Source organism: Mastacembelus armatus, chromosome 18 (genome assembly GCF_900324485.2).
Source record: "Mastacembelus armatus chromosome 18, fMasArm1.2, whole genome shotgun sequence".
Lineage (NCBI taxonomy): Eukaryota > Metazoa > Chordata > Actinopteri > Synbranchiformes > Mastacembelidae > Mastacembelus > Mastacembelus armatus.
Window position 1 is genome coordinate 4,709,450 of NC_046650.1, and position 22,064 is coordinate 4,731,513.

Sequence of the window (22,064 nt, forward strand, 5' to 3'; positions counted from 1 at the left end):
AAAAAAAAAGAAGGCAAAACATTTTTTCTTGGGACAATGTTTGGTCTTAGGGGGGATGTGTTATGACCCTAGGGGTCATTGTGTGTGTGGTTGTGTGTTATTGGCCCTCCCCATTACGTGTGTATGTGTGTGGGTGTGATGGAGGATGGAGTGGGCGTGGACGTAGGAAGACCGTGGATTGGACTTCCGGGATTGGTCCAACACTTCCCGGAAGGACTATAAGAAGCCCACGGACTGCTGCTCAGGAGAGCTATTCTCCCACCTTTGCCATTCTCAACTACTTTGCTAGAGATTTCGACTTCGAGTTAGTTACTTAGTTAGATATTAGGTTTTGTTTCGTTTTGTAGGTAGTGTATTGATAGTATTTTTGTTGTTTAGATTAGAAATACTTAGAGATTTAGGCTATGTTTGTGTTTTGTTTTCTCCTGTTTGTTTTAGGAGTTTCCAGGCTAGCGACCTGTGATTTTGTGTTGTTTCTTTTGTTTGAGATCGTAGGGCTATTGTAGCGTTTCTGTTATTGATTTTCGTTTGTTTGATATCGTAGGGCTCACGGAGCGTTTTTGTTTGAGTAGGACTAAATTAGCGTTTTGTTTGTGTTGTACATTCTGTATTGTATTCTGTGTTTAAACAGAATAAATATTCTTGTCAATTGTAGTTCGTCCAGTTCGTGTTTGTTGAGAGTGGAAGAGGTTTGGAGGAAAACTCCACAATCGTGTTACGCTCCGGCAACCCCTAGGCTGGGGCGTAACAGGTTGGTCATATTTGACGTCTCCTTGGAGTGGACTTTATATTTGACTTGGTGTTTGCCACCACAGGCTGCTGGCTTATTCTGTTGTTTTTGGAGCATTTATGTTATGTACAGAGGCTTTGCTACAAACTTTCCACTTTCATGTCAGTCGTGCTCAGACCACACTGTGCTGTCTCTTCCTGTAAGTTTGTGATGTGTATCTCACTCAGCCCACACTCCACCTACTCCACCTACAGACCATTTGACTCCCCCCATGAGTCAGTTTGCCATCAGTGTCATCACTGTCCTGTCATGGCTCCTCCTCATCAAATGTCAAATACATCCTTGCTGCTCTAAGATGAAGATTAGAGGCAGACAAAACAACAGCAGTGACTTTGACCAAGAAAATAAAAGAAATATAAGCCAAAACATTCAAAGTTTACAAATTTTTATTAGTACACTATTACAAAAAACATAAAACCATATAATAGGAAAGCAAATCAGCAAGAGTAATATGACCAACACTTATATTCTGAGTTGCAGCTCCAGTTGCTTCATGAGTCTATCTGCAGGCCGTATAAGAAACACGAGTTTCCACTTCTGGTGTCCTGCTTCTTCTTGTCTCTGGAAGAAACCTCAGTGCTGCAGAGTCCATGTATTTAGAGGCCAGAACCTGTAAGCCCCAGTACTGAGAGTCACATACTGTATCTCACTCACTATTTCTCAGAAATCACTCAAAATCTGCACTGGCGCATGTTTCCAGCAAAAATGGCAGAAAACAAAATGAATTTATTGATCAGCAAGTTGAGAAATTAGTGTTTCAGCACATTGTGATTATGATTCATACTGTTTTAGCCTGGGTTAAAAAGAAAAAGGCAGATTCTTCACCTTGTTTCTTTGAGGATGCAGCTCTTTATTCAAAGCTAAGGGGCAAAAGGTTAATGTGTAAGTTAAATATCAATGAGCAAATACTTTGCTGTTGATTCGTTTGTCACAGCATGATACGATGTTCAACAGGATGTGCCACAAATTAAACTGTACCTTTCTGCTGTTTCCTGATTTTAACAGCCAGACCAGTGACAACCATCATGAAGCCACTTTTATTTTCAATTTTTAGCACCAATAAGTTTCATAGTCTCCATTGTTCTTAGCTGTTTGGAAGTGTTATATCTTATCTGTTTCAGGCTTGTATCTGTATGGCACAGATACATCTGTATGTTTGTTTTTTTTTTCGTTTGTTTTCTAGAAAATGTGATGCTGTCTTCTTAGTCAGGGCAACAATTTCCTTGTATTAGCTGTCTCTCTGATGCAGGCCTTTGGTTTCTTTTAGGTTTTGCCTGGAAACTTAGGGCGGCATAGTTCAAGTGATCAGGGCCCCGATTCTGTAAAATAGAGTGATTATAGTTGCACATTGTTTAGGTTACAACTAAGTCGATTTGATAATCAAGCAAATATTTTTAGTCTTAGTCACATTTTAGCTAAATCAAATTAAAATAATGAAACAAGAATCTTGATGTAATTGCAGCTGTGGTGTCAGTCTGACTTTTAATTTCAATTTCTGGCACCGATAAGTTTCATAGTCTCCATTGTTCTCAGCTGTTTGGAAGTGTCATATCTGTTTCAGGTTTGTATTTGATGTTTTTTTTTTTTTTGTTTTCTAGAAAATGTGATCCTGCCTTCTTAGTCAGGGCAACAATTTCTTGCTATTAGCATGAAAAACACCTTATGACTGTGAAAGTATACATGTACACTGTTTTAGTTGTAAAAAGTTAGCTTCAGCTAGTTAAACAGGTGTTTGATAAATTGTCTCTATTGCTGCAGGGCTTTGTTGCACATATGGTTGATGAACACTGGGCCCATTCCTGTATAATGTAGAGTTTATATAAGGAAAAAAAATGGTCTTACCTTGTTTATTTCTGGCATTTTTTCTTCATGCATGGCTAAATGGGAGAAGACAAAAATCTGATTAGGTTATTACTTATTTATTTTTTTGCTTTGGATTAGGCCATCACGATGAAAAGATTTACAAGAAGATATGCAACAAATTCTGCATTTCTTGTACCTGTCTGAAGTTTCCTGATTTTAACAGCCAGACCAACAATGACTATAGTGAGGAGAACAGTCAGACTGCCCAGGATCACAGTGATCAGGTTTATCCTCCGATCACTCTCATCTAAAATCGAAATGATAGCTTTACACTCTGTTTTAATCTGGTGTCTTCAGATTTTGTTAATCCTGAAATGACTCACACTGTGTTAATGTTCACAATCAAATCTTCAGAGAGGGAAGGAGTAAATTTAGTTTTTTTTAAATTCACCTCATCATCAGTTTCTCCATTACCTTTCAAAAGGGATGGGAATTAAATAATATGACAGATATTATTTCTTCTGTTTTCATGCTACTATGAGAATAAATTATAGATACAAATACATGTGATGAGTAAAGAAGGGTGTTATTGCGACCTACAGTCTCACCTTGAACACTTAACTCTATTACTTTGGCAATGACTGTGTGTTTTTTTATGTAAAATCCACAGAAATACAGTCCAGAGTCAGATAAATCCACATGCTTGATTTTCAGAAAGACAGTGGAGACGTTGGAGCTCATTTCATATTCTCCATTTTGAAATCCATGACAGAATGAAGGACTGCCGTCAGACTCGTACAAAGAGGAGACACAGCTGGACTTAGTTCTGTTGACCAGTCTGAGCCAGTCTGTCTGGGTTGGAGTTGTTGAAATGTTGGGACACAACAGGTTGATTTCTTCACCAGGCTGGACCTGCACAGTCTGAGACTCAGACCCTGAGACAGAGACGCAACCTGAAACAAACAGCACAGATAACAAGAAAATTTATTCCTCAAATAATCAATCTGTAATTCTCATTATCATGGAAGTTAAATAAACCAGTTCCAGTACATTTACTCCTCCACTAAACAACAACACTTTAATGAATTCAATAATAATCATATGCAAGTTGAACTTTAAAGTGGATCATTGGTTGAAACAGGTTGGAAATGTATTTCGTGCTGAGAACAATTTAATACCTGTACTTACTGTAGCTGCAGAGAAGAAAAGCTTTTATAAGGCTGAAGCTCCTCATTGTGTGTGTACCTGTGTTACTGTAGGGGCAGTCTATATTGTGCAAGGGGCTTTTATTGGGAAGAGGCGGGGTACTGAATAGTTCACGCTGGGCGGCTCCAATCATTCACCACTTTAATATTTGTATCAATGCAATGTGAGACAAAATACGTCTCAGAATTTCAGGCAACAATTCATTAGATGCATTTTCTTATTGACGGTGTCTTGAGGTGCAGTCAGTCAGTGAGACATTCAAAAACTGAGTTCAAATGATCTGACATTTGTCCATTAATAGAAATGGACAAAATGTTGTTCTTCAGTAAAGAAATCAGCAGGTCCCTGAGAAGCCAAAATAAAAAGAAGCCAGAATATGAGTCCACCATAAATAATCAGACATGTTGTATTTGATAATGAAATTAGATACTGTTGTGTGCTTCTCTCTAGTCTTTTGTCCACCCTGAGAGTCCGGCTGTTGTTGCTGCAGTCAGTTCTCACCTCCCTTCCTCTCAGTGCACCATTTCCTCAGGTCGCTGATATGATCTACAACTGCAGTATCATTAGCAAACTTGATGATGGAAACCTTGAGGGGCAACCATGGGCACCTTGACAGAGTCACAGATTTATTGTCACAAACTCTTGTGGTTTGTGCCAGGAAATAGACAGTTGTACAGAATAAGTACCCACAGCTTCTATCAGCAGACCAGCAGGAGCAACTGCTGAGATGAATACTGTCATTCTTCTTTTTCTTGTATGATCTGTTGATGCTCCAAGATCATAGTCTGCCTGTCTAAATGACTCAATCACTGTACTATAAAGTAATGACATAATAAACAAAAAGGGAGGTCAAATCACATCTGTCTGCTGTTCACCACATATTTCAGCCAGCCCCCTCTAGGAGGCACTACACGTCTCTGACACTTTGTGATTGTCAGAAAACTCTGCTTTGTTGGTTCAAAGGTCAGAAATGATTTAAAAGGAAACCGTCAGTCAAAATTCAATCAGACTTGTCTTTGAATGTCTGATCAACACATAAGCACAAGTTTAGGTTTTACTAACCACAGTGATAAATAACATCTGTGATATGTGACCCATGAAAGAAAAAGAACCTAAAGCCCCTGAAACACTAAACAGATCTTTTTATGTTAATAGTTTCACCTTTATTCTAAAGTAGACAGATGTTGCTAATCTGGGTGCACTTATATATGATATTCTGTAAAAAACTGTGATTCATACCAGTTTCATAAAGGAGCTTTTCATCTCTGGACACAATCTCCACAACATATTTTTATACAGCTCAGTAATCAATTATCATTTTAGTGAAGAATCTTCCACTGGTATTCAGGGTATCTTTAGTTTAGGGGATTGTTTTGACTTAATTTTGCTATTTAAAGTAGGTATTTGTTATATTTCCATTGAATAGAATTGAAATTCAGCTTTAGATGCATTATAATTATTATTTATTTATTATTAGTTGTTTCAGATCAGTTGTAATATTTTATATTGTGTTATATTTTATATTATATACATAAATTACACATATTGTAAGAATTGTACCATGAAATGCAAATTTACAATTATCTGATTGTGTTTTTATTGTAGTGTATCTGATTTGATGGTTTGACATAATCAAATGAACAAAGCAATGAAAATGTTTTATTTGCCATATTTAGCAACATGAATGATGTATTTTTTTTAGTACCATGAAATGCATTTTATTGCAATTGTATTAAAATAATTACAAACTTGCAGTGTGAAATATTCTGTACAAAGGCAATAACAAATTTAGAAAAAAACTTTCTAACTCCATGTAAATCTAAAATATAATCATTGGAAACCGATTCAGACACAGAGGGGAATTCCAGAAAGCAGGTTTAGCAAAAACTCTGAATTGTTTGACCCTGACTTGAGGGAAACTCAGAGTTTTCTGTTCGAGAAACAACGATCATCTCTTGAGTTCCCGTGTCTTCTTCCTACCCTCAAGACAGGCCCTTCAATTTCTTTATTCATACAATTCATATCAAAGTGCTGATCAGTGCATTTATTTTCAGAGGTTTGTATCAGGTGAACCAGATAAAAATTCCAGTTGGACAGTAGCTGATAATTTATCTTGATTGGCGCTGCTTGGATAGGACTATTGGTACAACTAGGTCCAGAAGGGAAGGTACACAGTTCCTGACTGTCTATTCAGTGAACATTAGTAGAAAGTTGTTGCCCTGGGTGAATTTGTGCTGCTGCTGTTCATCTTTGCAGCTGCACAGTGTCTCCATGTTGCTGACAATACTGAAGTTTCAGATGCTAGAGAACAGAAGACCAGTTTTCCTGTGGTTGAAACTTTTCTACTTACACAGACAGAAGTGTTGCCACAGCAGACAGTGCTTGGAGAAATCAGTGAGGGGACAGTTTTTGTAAAGTATGAAGGGTTGTTTATTATTGTTCAGTCAGTGGAGAAATTGGACGCATCATCAGTGTTGGCTTCTCCTCCATCAAACATCAGTCATTTAGGTTTGCTCAGACATTTAGATGTATACTGAGGTGAAGGCTGGAAGTCAGAGTTAAAATTGTAGCAGAGAATTGCACATTTTGACGACAGAATCTCTGTTACAAATTGTTTGTGAAAAGCAGGTTGACATACGATGAAGCATCACTTCCACTCTGAGCTGCAGTTCCAGTTGTTTCTGTCATCTGGTGGCAGCATACACAACATTTGAATTCAGCTCTGTCTCTGCTACAGGCCTTCTGCTCCTATTAGCTCCTGGATGGAAACTCAGTGCTGCATAGTTCAGGTCATCACTGTGTTGTGGATTATTTTTCTCTTCATGAGCTAAATGACAGGAACAGTAAATCTGCTCAGTTAATTCTTCGACAATATTGTTGTTTATGCTTTTTGGCAATTTGTAACATCAGTGTAAAATATAAATACCTGTATAGGGTTTCCTGATTTTGACAGCCATAATGATGATGACAATAAAGAGGAAAATAACTAGACCACCCAAGATCGCAGTCCTCAGGTCAATTAATCCACTGAGCACTTCTACAAGAAGAAAGATTATTAAATTAAACTTGTGGTATCATACTTCATGTGCTGTGGGTTCAGCTCAGTCCTTTTGACAGTGACTGAAAAGGACACACGTCTGTTTCAGAATTTACAACAGTCTTACCTTGAACCTTTAAATATGTTGCACTGACAATCACTTTGTGTTCTCCATTTACTGCCATATAAAATCCACAAAAATACAGTCCAGAATCAGATAAGTCCACTGGTCTGACTGTGAGAAAGAGGGTAGTTGTGTTAGATGTCATATTAAATTTCAGATTTTGAGGCCCATCACACGGCACAGCACTGGTCTCAGAGCTGAGCATGGTGGAGATGCAACTGGTGTTGGATCCATTGCCCAGTCTGAACCATGTTATGTGACTGGGAAATCTGGTAAAGTTGGTACACAGCAGTGTGACTTCTTCACCAGGTTGGACCTCCACAGTGTGAATCTCAGAAACTGAAACAGAGATCACGCCTGAAACAAACCACAGGTAATTTATCCATAAAGGTGCAATTCAACAAAAACTAAATCATGCATGTCAGTGATGTTTGCAAATGAATTTTTCAGATTCCTGTACTGAAGGAAAGTTAGCAATTCGTCAGGCGTACTTACTGAGAGCACAGAGTAAAGCTGCTGCCAAGGTAAAGTTCATCATTGTGCGTACAGTAGAACTGCACCACTGCAATGAGAGTAACTGAACTGTGCTCCAGTGAGAGTGGTTTCTACGTAAAGAGGCGGGTGTTCTTTGTTTTCTCACTGTTACAATAGAAAAGCTGTACGTGACGATGTTTACAACACAAACCCAGTAAACTGCATATGAAGACTGCTGTAGAAATGATTGCTTAAATCATTTAAATAGTGATAAATAGAAGTAGTAGGATAGTAGGTTGAAATACATTAGAGATGAATGAGACCTTCACCTTGTGTGGGTTTGACAAAGATCTCAGTGAAGTTTGTGCAGCCCTTAAATGCTTTGATATGAGGCTGCACAAGTGTCACCTTGCTAGAGGCAGAGTTTTAAGTTTATGTGACTATTGAGTCTGTTCAGTGTGACTGTGATATGGGGAGCAGTGGGACAGTTGGAGAGTGATTCACCTGTAATGGGATGCTCACTGACTTTGAGGTGTTCAGTACATAAAAGAACAAACCTGTGAACTGAGCTGAATGTCCATTGTCACTGAGTGAATCAGTAGGTTCGGTGGAGCTCCTCACTCAGGACTGGATGTCAGTCCCATGTGATTCACAGTTTATGTTCCTATTCAAAGAGCATATTAACAGATTAGAAACACAAAGATTCTCCTCCTCTGAGCTATTAACTCAACTGAACCTTACAACTTGGACTAGCAACAGTCTGACTGTGTCACTGAAATGAAGACAGACTCAGTGCTGAACATCAGGCTGTGTGGACAGTGATGCGTTCACTTACTGACACTTTATGTATTAAAGTGCATTTGAACAGTGATGCATTCATCATCATTACAGAAACATTTTTCAGGTTCATTGGGAATATCAAAGTGTTTGTGTGACTGTGATGCAGAGAGATGAAGACTGAGCTTCCTGTGGTTGACACCTTGTTGATATTATAGAAAGTGATGCTGCACTGATACACATAGCACTGTTTATCACAACAATACCCACTTACATTTACATTACAGTTAAATATGCAGCTGCTATATTGATGTACTGCCTGTTTTTCTAGTGTTTTTTTTTCTAGAGATGAACAATTTTTCAGCATGTAGTAACTTTTTCCTTTCACACTTTATGGCTGCAAACCTTGGAGCTAACAGCTGTGCTCAAACCACACTGTGCTGTCTCTTCCTGTACAGTATCTTCACTTACTGCTTCTTTGCAGACATTGGAGCTGCAGACCCTGTTGTTCCTGGCTCCTCCTCCATCAAACACCAAACACACTCTCTAGAGAAAAGTTGCTTCTTGTGTCTATGTGCTTGGTGCATTGATAACATGAGCCTCTGTGATGTAGGCCTCCTGCTTCTTATTGTTGCTGTGACCTTCCAGGTCAGTGCCCAGATTCTGTAAAGAAGAGAACACACAGTTACACATCAAAAATAGTTGAGTCTTCTAGTAAACCATAATCAGAATTTGAAATGATCTTGCAAATTATAATTATATCAATTATTTATATTATATTATATCAACATTTTTTTTTTTTGGTCACACTGGTATGTCTAACATGTCTCAGGTCTGTGTGTGTATGATAGTAGGGATAGTTTTTTATTTTCCCACTGAAAGTCAGTGCAAATGAAAAATTGAGCAGAGCTGGTCCGTCGCCTCATTAATGGTGACAGCCCCCTTAACCCTGGCCCAGTAGACCGAGGCCGTGGGAAATAAACAATCAGAAATGTTTTCCTTCTGTAAAGCTTGGCTCATATGGTTGAGGTACAACAAAAATGCAATGAATTGCATATACTGTAAAAATGTGGCCAGGCATGGCTGACATCGCTTTTGCTATCAGCACAATGATGTTCGTCACTGAGACTCTAAAACAACACATGTCAAAGAATCACATCTTACATCTTGATAAGTGTGTGGACTCCACAGCTCCCCTTCTTGCAGCATTTCAGCACCATGGAGCTTTCATGATTATGCTGCTGTTCAAATAAGGACAAGCATTTATCTGCACCATTGTTCCTGTTTACAGATTTACATAGCTATGGAAAATGAGAAAAAAGTAACTCATTAAATGTATCATTTTGATGGTAAAGGTTCTGTGGAAAAAAAACTGGGTGTACCTAAATTTAGTGCAGGTCCACATGAATAAAAAGGTTAGGTGCACCAGTACAAACAATGTAAAAAGTTAGTAAGGAGGCCTGCTTATCCAAAATTGCCACAGTGAAATAAATTTAAACTAGAGCAAGAAAATCATTTTTACAATCTGTTATAGACTTTATTGTTATAGGATGACTTACTGTTGTGTTCTGCACTGTGTTAAACAGAGCACATATTAGTGCTTCAATGCAACAGATGGCAAAGACTTTACCTCAGTCTTCATGCATGTTTAAGATTGTTGCACTGTCCCTGGAGTTTCTAACCAAGTTCAATCCACAGAAATACAATCAGATTAATCCACTGCTCTGTAGTGCTGTTGGATGTCATACTGAATTTGCCTTTTTAAAATCTGCCATGTAACAAAGTAATTTTTTCATTGCCCAAACTAAACCAGTTAAACTATGTAAATGATAGTTTAAATTCTATTTTTTCAGTTTTAGTGCAGTTGCATTTGCTGTAATAAAGTGACCAAAGCAATAATTGTACTCAAAAAGTTAGACATACTTACGGAGGAAAGCTCTCATCAATATGATGCACATGGTAGGTCTGCAGCTCTGAACTGCACTAAAGCAGGAGGGCTCTTAAAGCAAAAAGGCGTGGTGTTACTTTTGCTTATTTGGTTGCTCAAACTAAAATCATGAGATCTTTCAAACACATGTCAAAGCCACAAGCAGTATGAGAAAAGTTAAGAGCAAATATCTATGTTCCCACAAATGATTAAATATATTAAATTAAAGTCTAATCTGGAATGATCTCAGCCTTTATCAAATGTTTTTCTTTATCAGGATACAAGCATTTTACTTCTGTATGCAACATATGTAAACCATTCTAAATAAAAGATGATTTATTAATTTGACCCCTGTTGACCCATCACTGCATACTGCACCTAAACCTACCCCGTCAGCAACAGGCTGGATGATTGACATGTAAATGATGATACACAATGAGATACTGTGACAGGAGAAAATGGTTCTGTTCTTGACACAGTTCACAGCTTTATTTGTGTTCACCTCAGAGGGTGTAATTGTGGTTAGTCAGTATAGGTGAAAAACCTTTTCATTCAAGACTTTTTTTTAGAGTTATCAGTTGTGGCAAACTCCAGTCTGTCACCATTAGAGGGCAGCTATAACCATACTTACTGTCTTCTTTTTGATCAAAACACACAAACCTTTGCTCTCAGAGATAAAAAAAAAAACATCACAAAATAAGTAGAATGTGTTCTGTAGAGTTTCAAGTAGTTGTGCTGCTGTTGAGCAACAATAAGATGTAGATGTAGATATAGACTATACTATATATACTATTTATATATAAAAAAATAAAAATTCCCTTCTCACACGCACACACCCGTGTGTGTCTTCCTCAATCCCAGGTCCTCTACCAGAGGCCTGGGAGTTTGAGGGTTCTTCGCAGTATCTTAGCTGTTCCTAGCACTGCGCTCTTCTGGACTGAGAGCTCTGATGTTGTTCCTGGGATCTGTTGGAGCCACTCTCCCAGTTTGGGGGTCACAGCCCCGAGGGTGCCGATTACCACGGGGACCACTGTTGCCTTCACCTTCCACATCTTTTCTAGCTCTTCTTTCAGCCCTTGGTATTTCTCCAGCTTCTCATGTTCCTTCTTTCTGATGTTGCTGTCACTTGGGATTGCTACATCTACCACTACGGCTTTCTTCTGCTGTTTGTCCACCACTACTATGTCCGGTTGGTTAGCCATCACCAGTTTGTCGGTCTGTATCTGGAAGTCCCACAGGATCTTAGCTCGGTCATTCTCCACCACCTTTGGAGGCGTGTCCCATTTTGACCTTGGGACCTCCAGCCCATACTCGGCACAGATTGTCCTGTACACTATGCCGGCCACTTGGTTATGGCGTTCCATGTATGCCCTGCCTGCTAACATCTTACAACCTGCTGTCATGTGCTGTATTGTCTCAGGGGCATCTTTGCACAGCCTGCACCTGGGGTCCTGCCTGGTGTGGTGGACCACAGCCTCTATCGATCTTGTGCTCAGGGCCTGTTCTTGTGCTGCTACGATTAGTGCCTCTGTGCTGACTTTCAGTCCAGCTTTTTCCAGCCACCTTGTAGGACTTTTCAATATCAGTGACTTCCTGTATCTGTCGGTGGTACATACCATGCAGTGGTTTGTCCTGCCATGATGGTTCTTGCTCCTCTTCCTCTGCATCGGGCTTCTGTTGCCTGAGATATTCGCTAAGTATTCCATCGCTTGGATATATATATAAGTCTATAGACCAGCGCTCTGCTTCACCTATTTGCTGGATTGTATTGTTGTTGTACCGGCTTGTCCAGATGTGTTCCTCATGTGATTTCATCCTGTTCCCTTAGTTCTCGTCTCCTTGGCTCCTGTTTCCTTGTGTCTGTTATCTGCCTCTTCCCTGTGTGTGGCTCCCGTCTCCTGTGTCTCTTTGGCTTCATGCTTTTACGTGAGTCCGGTGTCTCCTGGTTGTTCCCCATGTAGGAGAGCGCACTCCTCTGAGTCTCCATGGTCTCTCTCTGCTCCTGTGTTTCGTGTTCCCGGACTCCAGCTTCCCTGGATTCTATTCTCCTAGCTCCTGTTTTACCTGAGTCACCACAGTCTCCTGAATCCCCGAGTCCCGCACTGTTCCTGCCTTCCGTGTGTCTGGACTTCCCTGAACTCTGTCTCAGTGTCTGCGTTCCTGGACACTCCATGTACATACTTCAATTTAGTATTTAAACTTACCAGTATAAATGAAGTGCTTTGTCTGTATCTAGGGTCCGATCAATCTCAATTCACACCACCACATGTGACAGTAGCCTCATTTCACACATTATATCAGATTTGACAGCAGTGGACCTTATTTTTCTCTTAAATTTCTATACAGCTCTAGAGGCTTTGGATTCTCTCTGTTAGCCAGTCTTTCCTGCTTCCTTTCAGTTGTCACTTTCAGAAAGACTTCATGTCAAAAGATTCATCATTATCCTCTGATGAAATAAACATAAGTAGAGTTTGACACACAAAACTGCTGTTATTTATTTATTTTAAAATAATTGCACTTTTGATTCTGTCATCTAGCCTATGACTACATATACACATGCTTTATCAGTTATATTCTATATCCACCCTGATAAATGTTTGCTTTTAAAAAAAAAACATTTTTACAAATGAATCTTGTTTTTCCTGTTACAGAAAAAAAGTCAGACAGTAGTCACTCTTTCCTTTCAAAGTCTTTTATTTTGAAGCGTTAAGTTACCAGACTTGAGTTTGACCTCAGTTGTATTCATACCCTGAGTTGAAATATGTTGGTTTTCATTCAGTCCTCTGCTGCTGCAGACTGTGTCTAGCTCTCACTGTTAGAAAATACCCTTCCTCCATCAAATGCTGGTTATGTTTTTCAGTTAAACAGTTTCTGACAATTGAAGCTGTGCATTGAAAAGACAATTGAAAATGGGTTAATATCAGATCTATAATGCAAAATGAGATATATAGGCAAGAGAGTTTATTGTTTAACCAAGCAGTTGTTCAAACCCATAGAGCCTGTAAATGTAAGACAGCATCAGTTCCAGTTGACTAATGGCTGAGTTTATCTGGTGGCAGCATCCAGTCAGTACCATCGGGCTCCAGCTCTTCTCATTTTGGTTTTGGTCGAAATTTCACTGTTGTGTAGTTGAGATCATCAGTGTTATGATTCTGTAGAAAGAATATTTAGTGTTAATGTGGATAGTTGACATGATTTATTCTGTGTACACAGCAACAAGTATGTGAATCCTTTGGAATTAACTGGGTTTATGCAATAATTTACCATAAAATGTGATTTGATCTTCATGTAAGTTACAACAACAGACAAGCACAATGTGCTTCAGCTGATAACACACAAACAATTCTTATTTCTCACGTCTTTATTGAACACTCCCAATAAACATTCACAGTAATGGAGTATGTGAAGATCAGTGAACCAAGAGACTAATTAGTTCAGAAAAAGCTAATCAGAGTCAGGAGTTTGCACAACTGGAGTCTTTTTGATGAGCCTTCTGCCGTGGCCCACACAAAGCCCAGACCATAACCCCATGAAGATGCTGGGAAGGACCTCAGGAGAACTGTTCACACCAGACAACATATAAATGTGTCTGAGCTAAAGCACTTCTGTAAAGAAGGACCCAAAAGTCCTGTTGTTCTGTCAGGCTGTTTCAAAAAGATATCAAAAAGTTGTGCTCACCTCACTTTGCTCTACAGTCTCTTCTTCATTAGCTAAGTGACAAAAACAGAATATCTGGTCAGTTAATTGATCAGAGTCTGTTAAACCAGGAGCTTTTTCATTTTCAAGCACATTGAGACAAATGTAAGAGAATTTCTAGGAGCAACAAAGTGAAATATATATAGAGACAGTAGCTCTGAAAAGTACCTCTCTGAAGTTTCCTGTTTTGAACAGTCAGACCAATGATGAGCACTACAAGTGAAACTGTCACACCGCCCAGGATCACACTTATCAGCTTTGATGTTCCATCAGACTCGGCTACAAGAAAGATAATCATGTTAAACTAATTTGTCTTTTTAGTCTGGAGACCTGGTGAAAATATAAATGTAATAACTATAAAGTTCTGCAACTTAAAGGCCTAATAAGCTCCACAATAAAATAAAAATCTTGAGCAAACTCTTACTTCTGCACTTGCTGTCTGCTTCATGTAGTCCAACACTTCCTTTTAAAGAGGTTTAGATAATTTTAGTAATGGCAGACTTAATAGTTTATTAAAATTTGTTACAGGAAAAATCCAACAAACAACAATCAAAAGAAAGAACAGACTTTAGTCTTACCTTTAACATTCAGATGTACTGTATTGAAAAGCATCTGTCCACCTGTATAAACTCCACAGAAATACAGCCCAGAGTCCGATAAATCCACTTGTTTGATTTTGAGAAAGACTGTAGAGATGTTGGAGCTTATTTCAAATGTTCCACTTTGAAATCCATTGCAATATGAAACAGAATGAGTTGTTTTGTACATAACAGAGATGCAGCCCATCTTGGTCCCATTGACCAGTCTGAACCAGAACGTCAAATCATCATATTTGGACATGTTGGGACACAGCAGGTTGACTTCTTCACCAGGCTGGACCTGCACAGTCTGAGACTCAGACCCTGAGACAGAGACCCAGCCTGAAACAAACAGCACAGATAACAAGACATTTATCCCTGAGCCTATAATATAAAGTTACTGTAACATGGCAACGACAGCGATTGAATCCTGATGTGCACATTTAAATTTTGATGTGTTATTGATCACATTCCTTGGTGCTGTGATAATGTGCCAGTACTTACCGAGGCTGCAGAGAAATAAAGTTGTGACCAAGGTAAAGCTCCTCATTGTGCATTTAATTGTCAGTGCCCAAATAGTTTGACTGAGCTCCTATAAAGGGAGTTAGAGGGGCAGGGAGTCTTGTGTTTTTTTCTTGATGCTCAGACTTACTGTACAAGTGCAATGACTTTGTATATGCACTTTAGCTTCAGCAGGTGTCCAGTCACATTATAGCTGAAAAGGGACCACAGTGGAAGGTCTAGTACAAAGAGACTGACATGTTTTATGATGCCATGCTTTGCCTTTGGACTGGACATTAGGCCTGTCACCTAAACGTCACTGATCACTGAAGAGATGAAATATGGTGGCAGGTGAAATGAGGCCTGTGTGGACAGATGAGGACACTGTAGTTTTCCTCAAATCAAAACATGAAGTAAACATAAATGCATCATGTTGTGTCCTCTGTGCAGATTGAATGGCAGCCACCTGGACAGTTTGTGTCTGTAGTGCTTTTCCTGTAGTGCCACTGTGAGGTTGACTTTTGTAGTTTTCACTGCAAATACATTTGACGTCCCCTGCGTTGATATTGTGGCCGTGTTAACATGCTGACATCAGTGCTCAGCTCAAAGCCTTGCTGTGTCTAAGTACAGCCACAGAGAGACACAGGGCGGGGCTCTGGTAGACGACAGTTTCTGTCTCTTTTTGTCCTTCATGCTGTTGGTGCTGTTGGTACTAAGAACACCTGTTATTGTTTTATTGCCCGACTGTGTTTAGTGAGCACCACTCAACATTAGAAACCTGACAGATGAAAGTGTGACCTGAAACTGTGTTGAAGTCATGAAGTTTGTGTAAAGTAATGACAAATGGAGAGATTTAACGAAATGATATATTTAACAACTGACATACACTCTTGTTGTATGAGAGTAGCCAGACCACTGATGTTTGTGGTCATGGCTGAAGTCTTCTGTGGTGGACACTTTATTACAGTTTGGTTTTCAGTGCTAACTTGACTACTTTCACACAGACCTTTGACTTTACAGGACTCAAGAAGTTCACCTCAGTTGTACTCAGACCACACTGCATTGTCTCTTCCTGTCAAACAAGTGATGTGCTGTACTTCACTCACTCCTCCCCTATAGATGCTTTCAGTCTCCCTATAAGTACATTAGACGACCCTCTGCATCCGTTGTGACTCCTCCTCCATCGCACATCAAGCACATTTCTCTTCCTCTCAGGAAAAAGAAGAGACGGAGACTAGAACAGACAGAGGCAAACAGAAGCCTGATCAAACACACAGGCTGAATATGGTTCAAAGTTTATAGTTTAATTATTGTGACTCCTTCAACCTCCTACCAACATACAAAAGCATGAAAGCAGATGAGTAGGTTAAAGCATCAGTGCCATGCTGAGCTGCAGTTCCTCTTGTGTCCTGAATTTATCTGGTGGCAGCATACACAACATTTGGCTCCAGCTGTCTCTCTGATGCAGGCCTTTGGTTTCTTTTAGGTTTTGCCTGGAAAAAGTGTCAAGTGTGATGTGTGACAAAAGATGTCAGCAAGAATGAAAGGAAAGGTGTACAAGACAGTGGTGAGACCAGCAATGTTGTGTGGTTTAGAGACAGTGGCACTGAGAAAAAGACAGGAGGCAGAACTGGAGGTAGCAGAGCTGAAGGTGTTGAGGTTCTCTCTGGGAGTGACAAGGAAAAGCCAGATTGAGATGGTTTGGACATTTTCAGAGGGGGGACAGTGAATACATTGGTAAAAGGATGCTGAGGTTAGAGCTGCCAGGAAGGAGGCCTAGAGGAAGACCAAAGAGGAGGTTCTTGGATTTAGTGAAGGAGAACATGAGGATAGTTGGTGTGGGTGAGGAGGATACAGAGGATAGGGTTAAATGGAGGCAGATGATTCGCTGTGGCGACCCCTGAAGGGTCTGTTACTCTGTTATTCTGTTACCTAACAGCAGTAAGAGACATGGAGCTCTGTGCAGCACTCCAAGGAAATGCCTCCCCAGACCATCACTGACCCACCAGCAGATTGGTCACACTCAATGGTACAGGCAGCATAATGTTCACCATGGCTTCTCAAGACTCTGTCAGGGCCACTAATGTAGAACCTGCCAATTCTGATGTTCTCTGCTGAATACCAGTTGAGCTGTACTCTGCTGTGCTGTGAGCACAGTTTGAACTATAGGATGGTGGCCCTCATGCTGTGTTTGTTTGGTCAGAATCATGGACACCAGTAGCTGCTGGAGGTCATTTGTGTACAGATCTCACAGTGCTACCCCTGTTCCTCCTGGCACAAGGGAACAAATACTACAACTTGTTGATTCACTTTTGTCCCCCCACTCTACCCCTTTAGCTTCTGATTGGCTGAACACACCTGATCCAGGTAATCAGCAGTGGGCAGGACAATGGCCCTCAAGTACTGGAGTTGGACAGCCCTGCTATAAATATTTTATACAGCTCTGGAGGCTTTGGATTTTCTCTGTTAGCCAGTCTTTCCTGCTTCCTTTCAGTTTTCACTTTCAGAAATGTTTGATGTGAAAGACTTCATGATATTGACTTCAGGTGTGTTCAGACCCCTGTGCTGTGTCTTTATGTCAAGAAAGTGATGCTGCAGGCCTCTGCCTAACTCTTCTAATAAGAGCATCTGGACACAATCAGAGTTATTCCTCCTCAGTCCACCACCAGTCAGACAGAAAGCACATTTTCAGCAAAAAACGCACAACAAACAATCTAGTTAGTTGTGTTGATATGATAAGAGCCTCAATTCCACCTGATCTAATTTGAATCTATCTGCTGGCAGCATAGATAACTTCCTTCTCCACTTGGAGAACCATCACAGTAGAATAGATCACACTTGTCAGCTTTTACTATTCTGTAGGCAAGATAAGATAAAATAAGATAAGAAAACCTTTATTTGTCCACAGTGGGGAAACTGCTTGTTGCAACAGTAAGTACCGTACACAGCAGAGTGCCAGAAGTAGCAAGATGTGAAATAAATAAGAAATTAAAAATATTAAAAAATACAAATAAAATACTAATTGAAATAAAAACTACAAAAACTCTAAGTGTGTAGATATGTGCCTATGGGTATGTACAGTATATGGACATCTATGGATGAATAAATAAATACCAGGTAAAGTGACTAGAGTATATTGCACTGATGGTGAGTCATCTTATAATACAGTATTGTACACGATTACAGCAGATGGAGGACAAATGTACAGTTAGTAGTGTTCATTGTAGAGTCTGAAAAGTGAACATTTTTGTCTAGTATGGTGAACCATACTTGAAATTCCCCTCTGCATTTAACCCACTGCACACACAGCAGTGAATGCACACCATGAACACACACCTGGAGCGGCACCAGGGCAGTTGGGGGTTCGGTGCCTTGCACAAGGGTCTCACCTCAGTCGTGGTATTGAAGGTGGAGAGAGAGCTGGCTATTCACTCCACCCCACCGACAATTCCTGCCGGTCCTGAGACTCAAACCATTAAGACACGACTGCCCCCAGGAAGACCTACGGAATCTCTTCTTCACAAGTGAGGGTGGATCAGTCTGTCACTGAAGCTGCTCTCCAGGGAAGACAGGGCGTCCCGCAGGGGGTGAAACTCATGGTCCAGCATAGATGTTCGTTTAGCCAGGACCCTTCTGTCCCCCACCTCCCTCACTTAGTCCAGAGGACAAGATCAAGAATTTTACTTTTCAATTTTGTCTTCACATCCTCAGGAGATTCATCATTATCTTCTGAAAAGATAAACATAAGTAGAGTTTGACTGTTACAGAAAAAAGTCAGACAGTAGTCACTCTTTCCTTTCAAAGTCTTTTATTATGAAGCGTTAAGTTACCAGACTTGAGTTTGACCTCAGTTGTATTTCATCATTATCTTCTGATGAAATAAACATAAATAGAGTTTGACTGTTACAGAAAACAATCAGACAGTAGTCACTCTTTCCTTTCAAAGTCTTTTATTATGAAGCGTTGTATTTATACCCTGAGTTGAAATATGCTGGTTTTCATTCAGTCCTCTGCTGCTGCAGACTGTGTTCTAGCTCTCACTGTTAGAAAATACCCTTCCTCCATCAAATGCTGGTTATGTTTTTCAGTTAAACAGTTTCTGACAATTGAAGCTGTGCATTGAAAAGACAATTGAAAATGGGTTAATATCAGATCTATAATGCAAAATGAGATATATAGGCAAGAGAGTTTATTGTTTAACCAAGCAGTTGTTCAAACCCATAGAGCCTGTAAATGTAAGACAGCATCAGTTCCAGTTGACTAATGGCTGAGTTTATCTGGTGGCAGCATCCAGTCAGTACCATCGGGCTCCAGCTCTTCTCATTTTGGGTTTGGTCGAAATTTCACTGTTGTGTAGTTGAGATCATCAGTGTTATGATTCTGTGGAAAGAATATTTAGTGTTAATGTGGATACTTGACATGATTTATTCTGTGTACACAGCAACAAGTATGTGAATCCTTTGGAATTAACTGGGTTTATGCAATAATTTACCATAAAATGTGATTTGATCTTCATGTAAGTTACAACAATAGACAAGCACAATGTGCTTCAGCTGATAACACACAAACAATTCTTATTTCTCACGTCTTTATTGAACACTCCCAATAAACATTCACAGTAATGGAGTATGTGAAGATCAGTGAACCCAGAGACTAATTAGTTCAGAAAAAGCTAATCAGAGTCAGGAGTTTGCACAACTGGAGTCTTTTTGATGAAATGAGTATGGAGGTGTGGTTTAGAGCTATTATGATAAAGGTCAATAGTCTGCTGATGTGAACCTTGGATTGTAACAAGAAGAAATACAGAAATACAGTCCAGAGTCTGAAAACCTAAAGTCAAGAGTAGTCACTCTGCACAGGGCTGGAGAGGGATACAAATTCATCTCAAAATGTTTAGGCATCCATCAGTTCACAGACAACCTGTCCATATGGAGACAGTTTAATATTGTGGCTACGCTTCTTAGAAGTGGCTGCTCAAACAAGAACAACAGGTAAAGAAAACCCTTGCAAGTCAGGGAGAACATGCAAACTGAACAGAAAGGTGCCTGCCGGGTTCACTTGTTTCCACTGAAGGGAAAATGAATTCACAGGTTTACCAAAATAACCTACAGGATAATATCGGAGTGACTGTCCTCCAGCTGATGCTTTGTAGAAGTTGCGTGATGCAGCAGGACAATGACCCAAAGCTTCAAAGCAAATTCACCACAGAATGGATTCAGAAAAAGAAAATACACCTTTGAAATTAAAATTGTTAGTGTGTTATCAGTTTAAGCAGATAGTGTTTGTCAGTTGTTGTGAATTAGATGAAGATCAGATCACATTTTATGGCAGATGAACTCAAGAAAACCAGTTAATTTCAAGTGGTTGACACCTTTTCTCACCAATATATCACCTATTCCAAAAAAGTTGGGGCCCTGTGTAAAATCTACATAAAAAGAGAATGAAGTGTTTTGCAAATCTCATAAACCCATATTGTATTCAGAATAGAACATAGAAAACATATCAAAAAACAGAAAATTTACCAATTTGAGGGAATAAATAAAGTAATTTTGAAATTGATGGCAGCAAAACATCTCAGAAAAGTTGGGACAAAGGCAAAAAAAAGTCTGGGAAAAGTAAGTGGTACACAGATTGCTGTACCATGCAAAAATGCACGTTAAAACTCTATCATGCAAAGAAGAAGCCATATATGAACATGATCCAGAAACACAGCCGTCTTCTCTGAGCCAAAGCTCATAGAAAATGATCTGTAGATATGTGAAAACCTGTTCCATGGTCAGACGAATCAAAATTTGACTTTCTTTTTGGCAACCATGGGCACTGTCTCCTCCACACTAAAGAGGAGAGACTTGCATCTCTGATGGTTTGGGGGTGCATATATATAATCAGCCAAAGTCCCAGCTGTTGTTCTGTCAGGCTGTTTCAAAAAGATATAAAAAAAAGTTGTGCTCACCTCACTTTGCTCTACAGTCTCTTCTTCATTAGCTAAGTGACAAAAACAGAATATCTGGTCAGTTAATTGATCAGAGTCTGTTAAACCAGGAGCTTTTTCATTTTCAAGCACATTGAGACAAATGTAAGAGAATTTCTAGGAGCAACAAAGTGAAATATATATAGAGACAGTAGCTCTGAAAAGTACCTCTCTGAAGTTTCCTGTTTTGAACAGTCAGACCAATGATGAGCACTACAAGTGAAACTGTCACACCGCCCAGGATCACACTTATCAGCTTTGATGTTCCATCAGACTCAGCTACAAGAAAGATAATCATGTTAGACTAATTTGTCTTTTTAGTCTGGAGACCTGGTGAAAATATAAATGTAATAACTATAAAGTTCTGCAACTTAAAGGCCTAATAAGCTCCACAATAAAAGAAAAATCTTGAGCAAACTCTTACTTCTGCACTTGCTGTCTGCTTCATGTAGTCCAACACTTCCTTTTAAAGAGGTTTAGATCATTTTAGTAATGGCAGACTTAATAGTTTATTCAAATTTGTTACTGGAAAAATCCAACAAACAACAATCAAAAGAAAGAACAGACTTTAGTCTTACCTTTAACATTCAGATGTACTGTATTGAAAAGCATCTGTCCATCTATATAAAATCCACAGAAATACAGCCCAGAGTCCGATAAAACCACTTGTTTGATTTTGAGAAAGACTGTAGAGATGTTGGAGCTCATTTCAAATGTTCCACTTTGAAATCCATCACAGTATGAAACAACTTCATCAATCCTGTACATAACAGAAATGCAGCCGATCTTGGTCCCGTTGACCAGTCTGATCCAGAACATCAAACCATCATATTTGGACATGTTGGGACACAGCAGGTTGACTTCTTCACCAGGTTGGACCTTCACAGTCTGAGATTCAGCAGCTGAGACTGAGATCCAGCCTGAAACAAACAGCAGAGACAAGACATTGAACAGTTTGTAACTACAATCAATGTAAACAATAGCTCTTATTAAAAATCAGTAAGAGTGCACTAAGTAAATAAGTTTTTATATTTACTGATTAAACATAAAATAGTAATATAAGTGATAAAGTTGAGAATTCTTACTGAGGCTGCAGAGAACTGAAGCTGTTATCAAGATAAAGTTCATCATTGTGCGCATGACTGAAGGGCTGTCCATCAAAGAAGTGTGCCCCTGGAAG

At 39.5% G+C, this 22,064-nt stretch overlaps 2 protein-coding genes and 2 long non-coding RNA genes across 4 annotated transcripts; all 4 read right to left on the reverse strand.

Annotated features, from left to right (window-relative positions):
• Positions 1-1,942: 1,942 nt before the first annotated feature.
• LOC113122582 (uncharacterized) lies at positions 1,943-2,970 on the reverse strand. The gene is made up of 3 exons (XR_003294875.1): positions 2,790-2,970; positions 2,633-2,667; positions 1,943-2,109 (listed from the first exon to the last, which is right to left on the reverse strand). It is a non-coding gene; the product is annotated as an uncharacterized LOC113122582 (long non-coding RNA).
• A 2,528-nt stretch (positions 2,971-5,498) lies between these two features.
• LOC113122442 (uncharacterized) lies at positions 5,499-10,181 on the reverse strand. Its single transcript, XM_026293800.1, has 8 exons — positions 10,139-10,181; positions 9,376-9,512; positions 8,683-8,874; positions 7,992-8,098; positions 7,456-7,599; positions 6,964-7,317; positions 6,726-6,836; positions 5,499-6,626 (listed from the first exon to the last, which is right to left on the reverse strand). The coding sequence occupies exons 5-8, from the start codon at positions 7,496-7,498 to the stop codon at positions 6,484-6,486; spliced, it is 651 nt and encodes a 216-aa protein (XP_026149585.1). The 5' UTR covers positions 7,499-7,599; positions 7,992-8,098; positions 8,683-8,874; positions 9,376-9,512; positions 10,139-10,181; the 3' UTR covers positions 5,499-6,483.
• Positions 10,182-13,077: 2,896 nt separating this feature from the next.
• LOC113122567 (uncharacterized) lies at positions 13,078-13,976 on the reverse strand. The gene is made up of 2 exons (XR_003294870.1): positions 13,817-13,976; positions 13,078-13,290 (listed from the first exon to the last, which is right to left on the reverse strand). It is a non-coding gene; the product is annotated as an uncharacterized LOC113122567 (long non-coding RNA).
• A 5,104-nt stretch (positions 13,977-19,080) lies between these two features.
• LOC113122455 (uncharacterized) lies at positions 19,081-22,031 on the reverse strand. Its single transcript, XM_026293827.1, has 6 exons — positions 21,970-22,031; positions 21,463-21,804; positions 21,309-21,347; positions 21,053-21,163; positions 20,867-20,898; positions 19,081-19,293 (listed from the first exon to the last, which is right to left on the reverse strand). The coding sequence occupies exons 1-6, from the start codon at positions 22,022-22,024 to the stop codon at positions 19,234-19,236; spliced, it is 639 nt and encodes a 212-aa protein (XP_026149612.1). The 5' UTR covers positions 22,025-22,031; the 3' UTR covers positions 19,081-19,233.
• Positions 22,032-22,064: the final 33 nt, after the last annotated feature.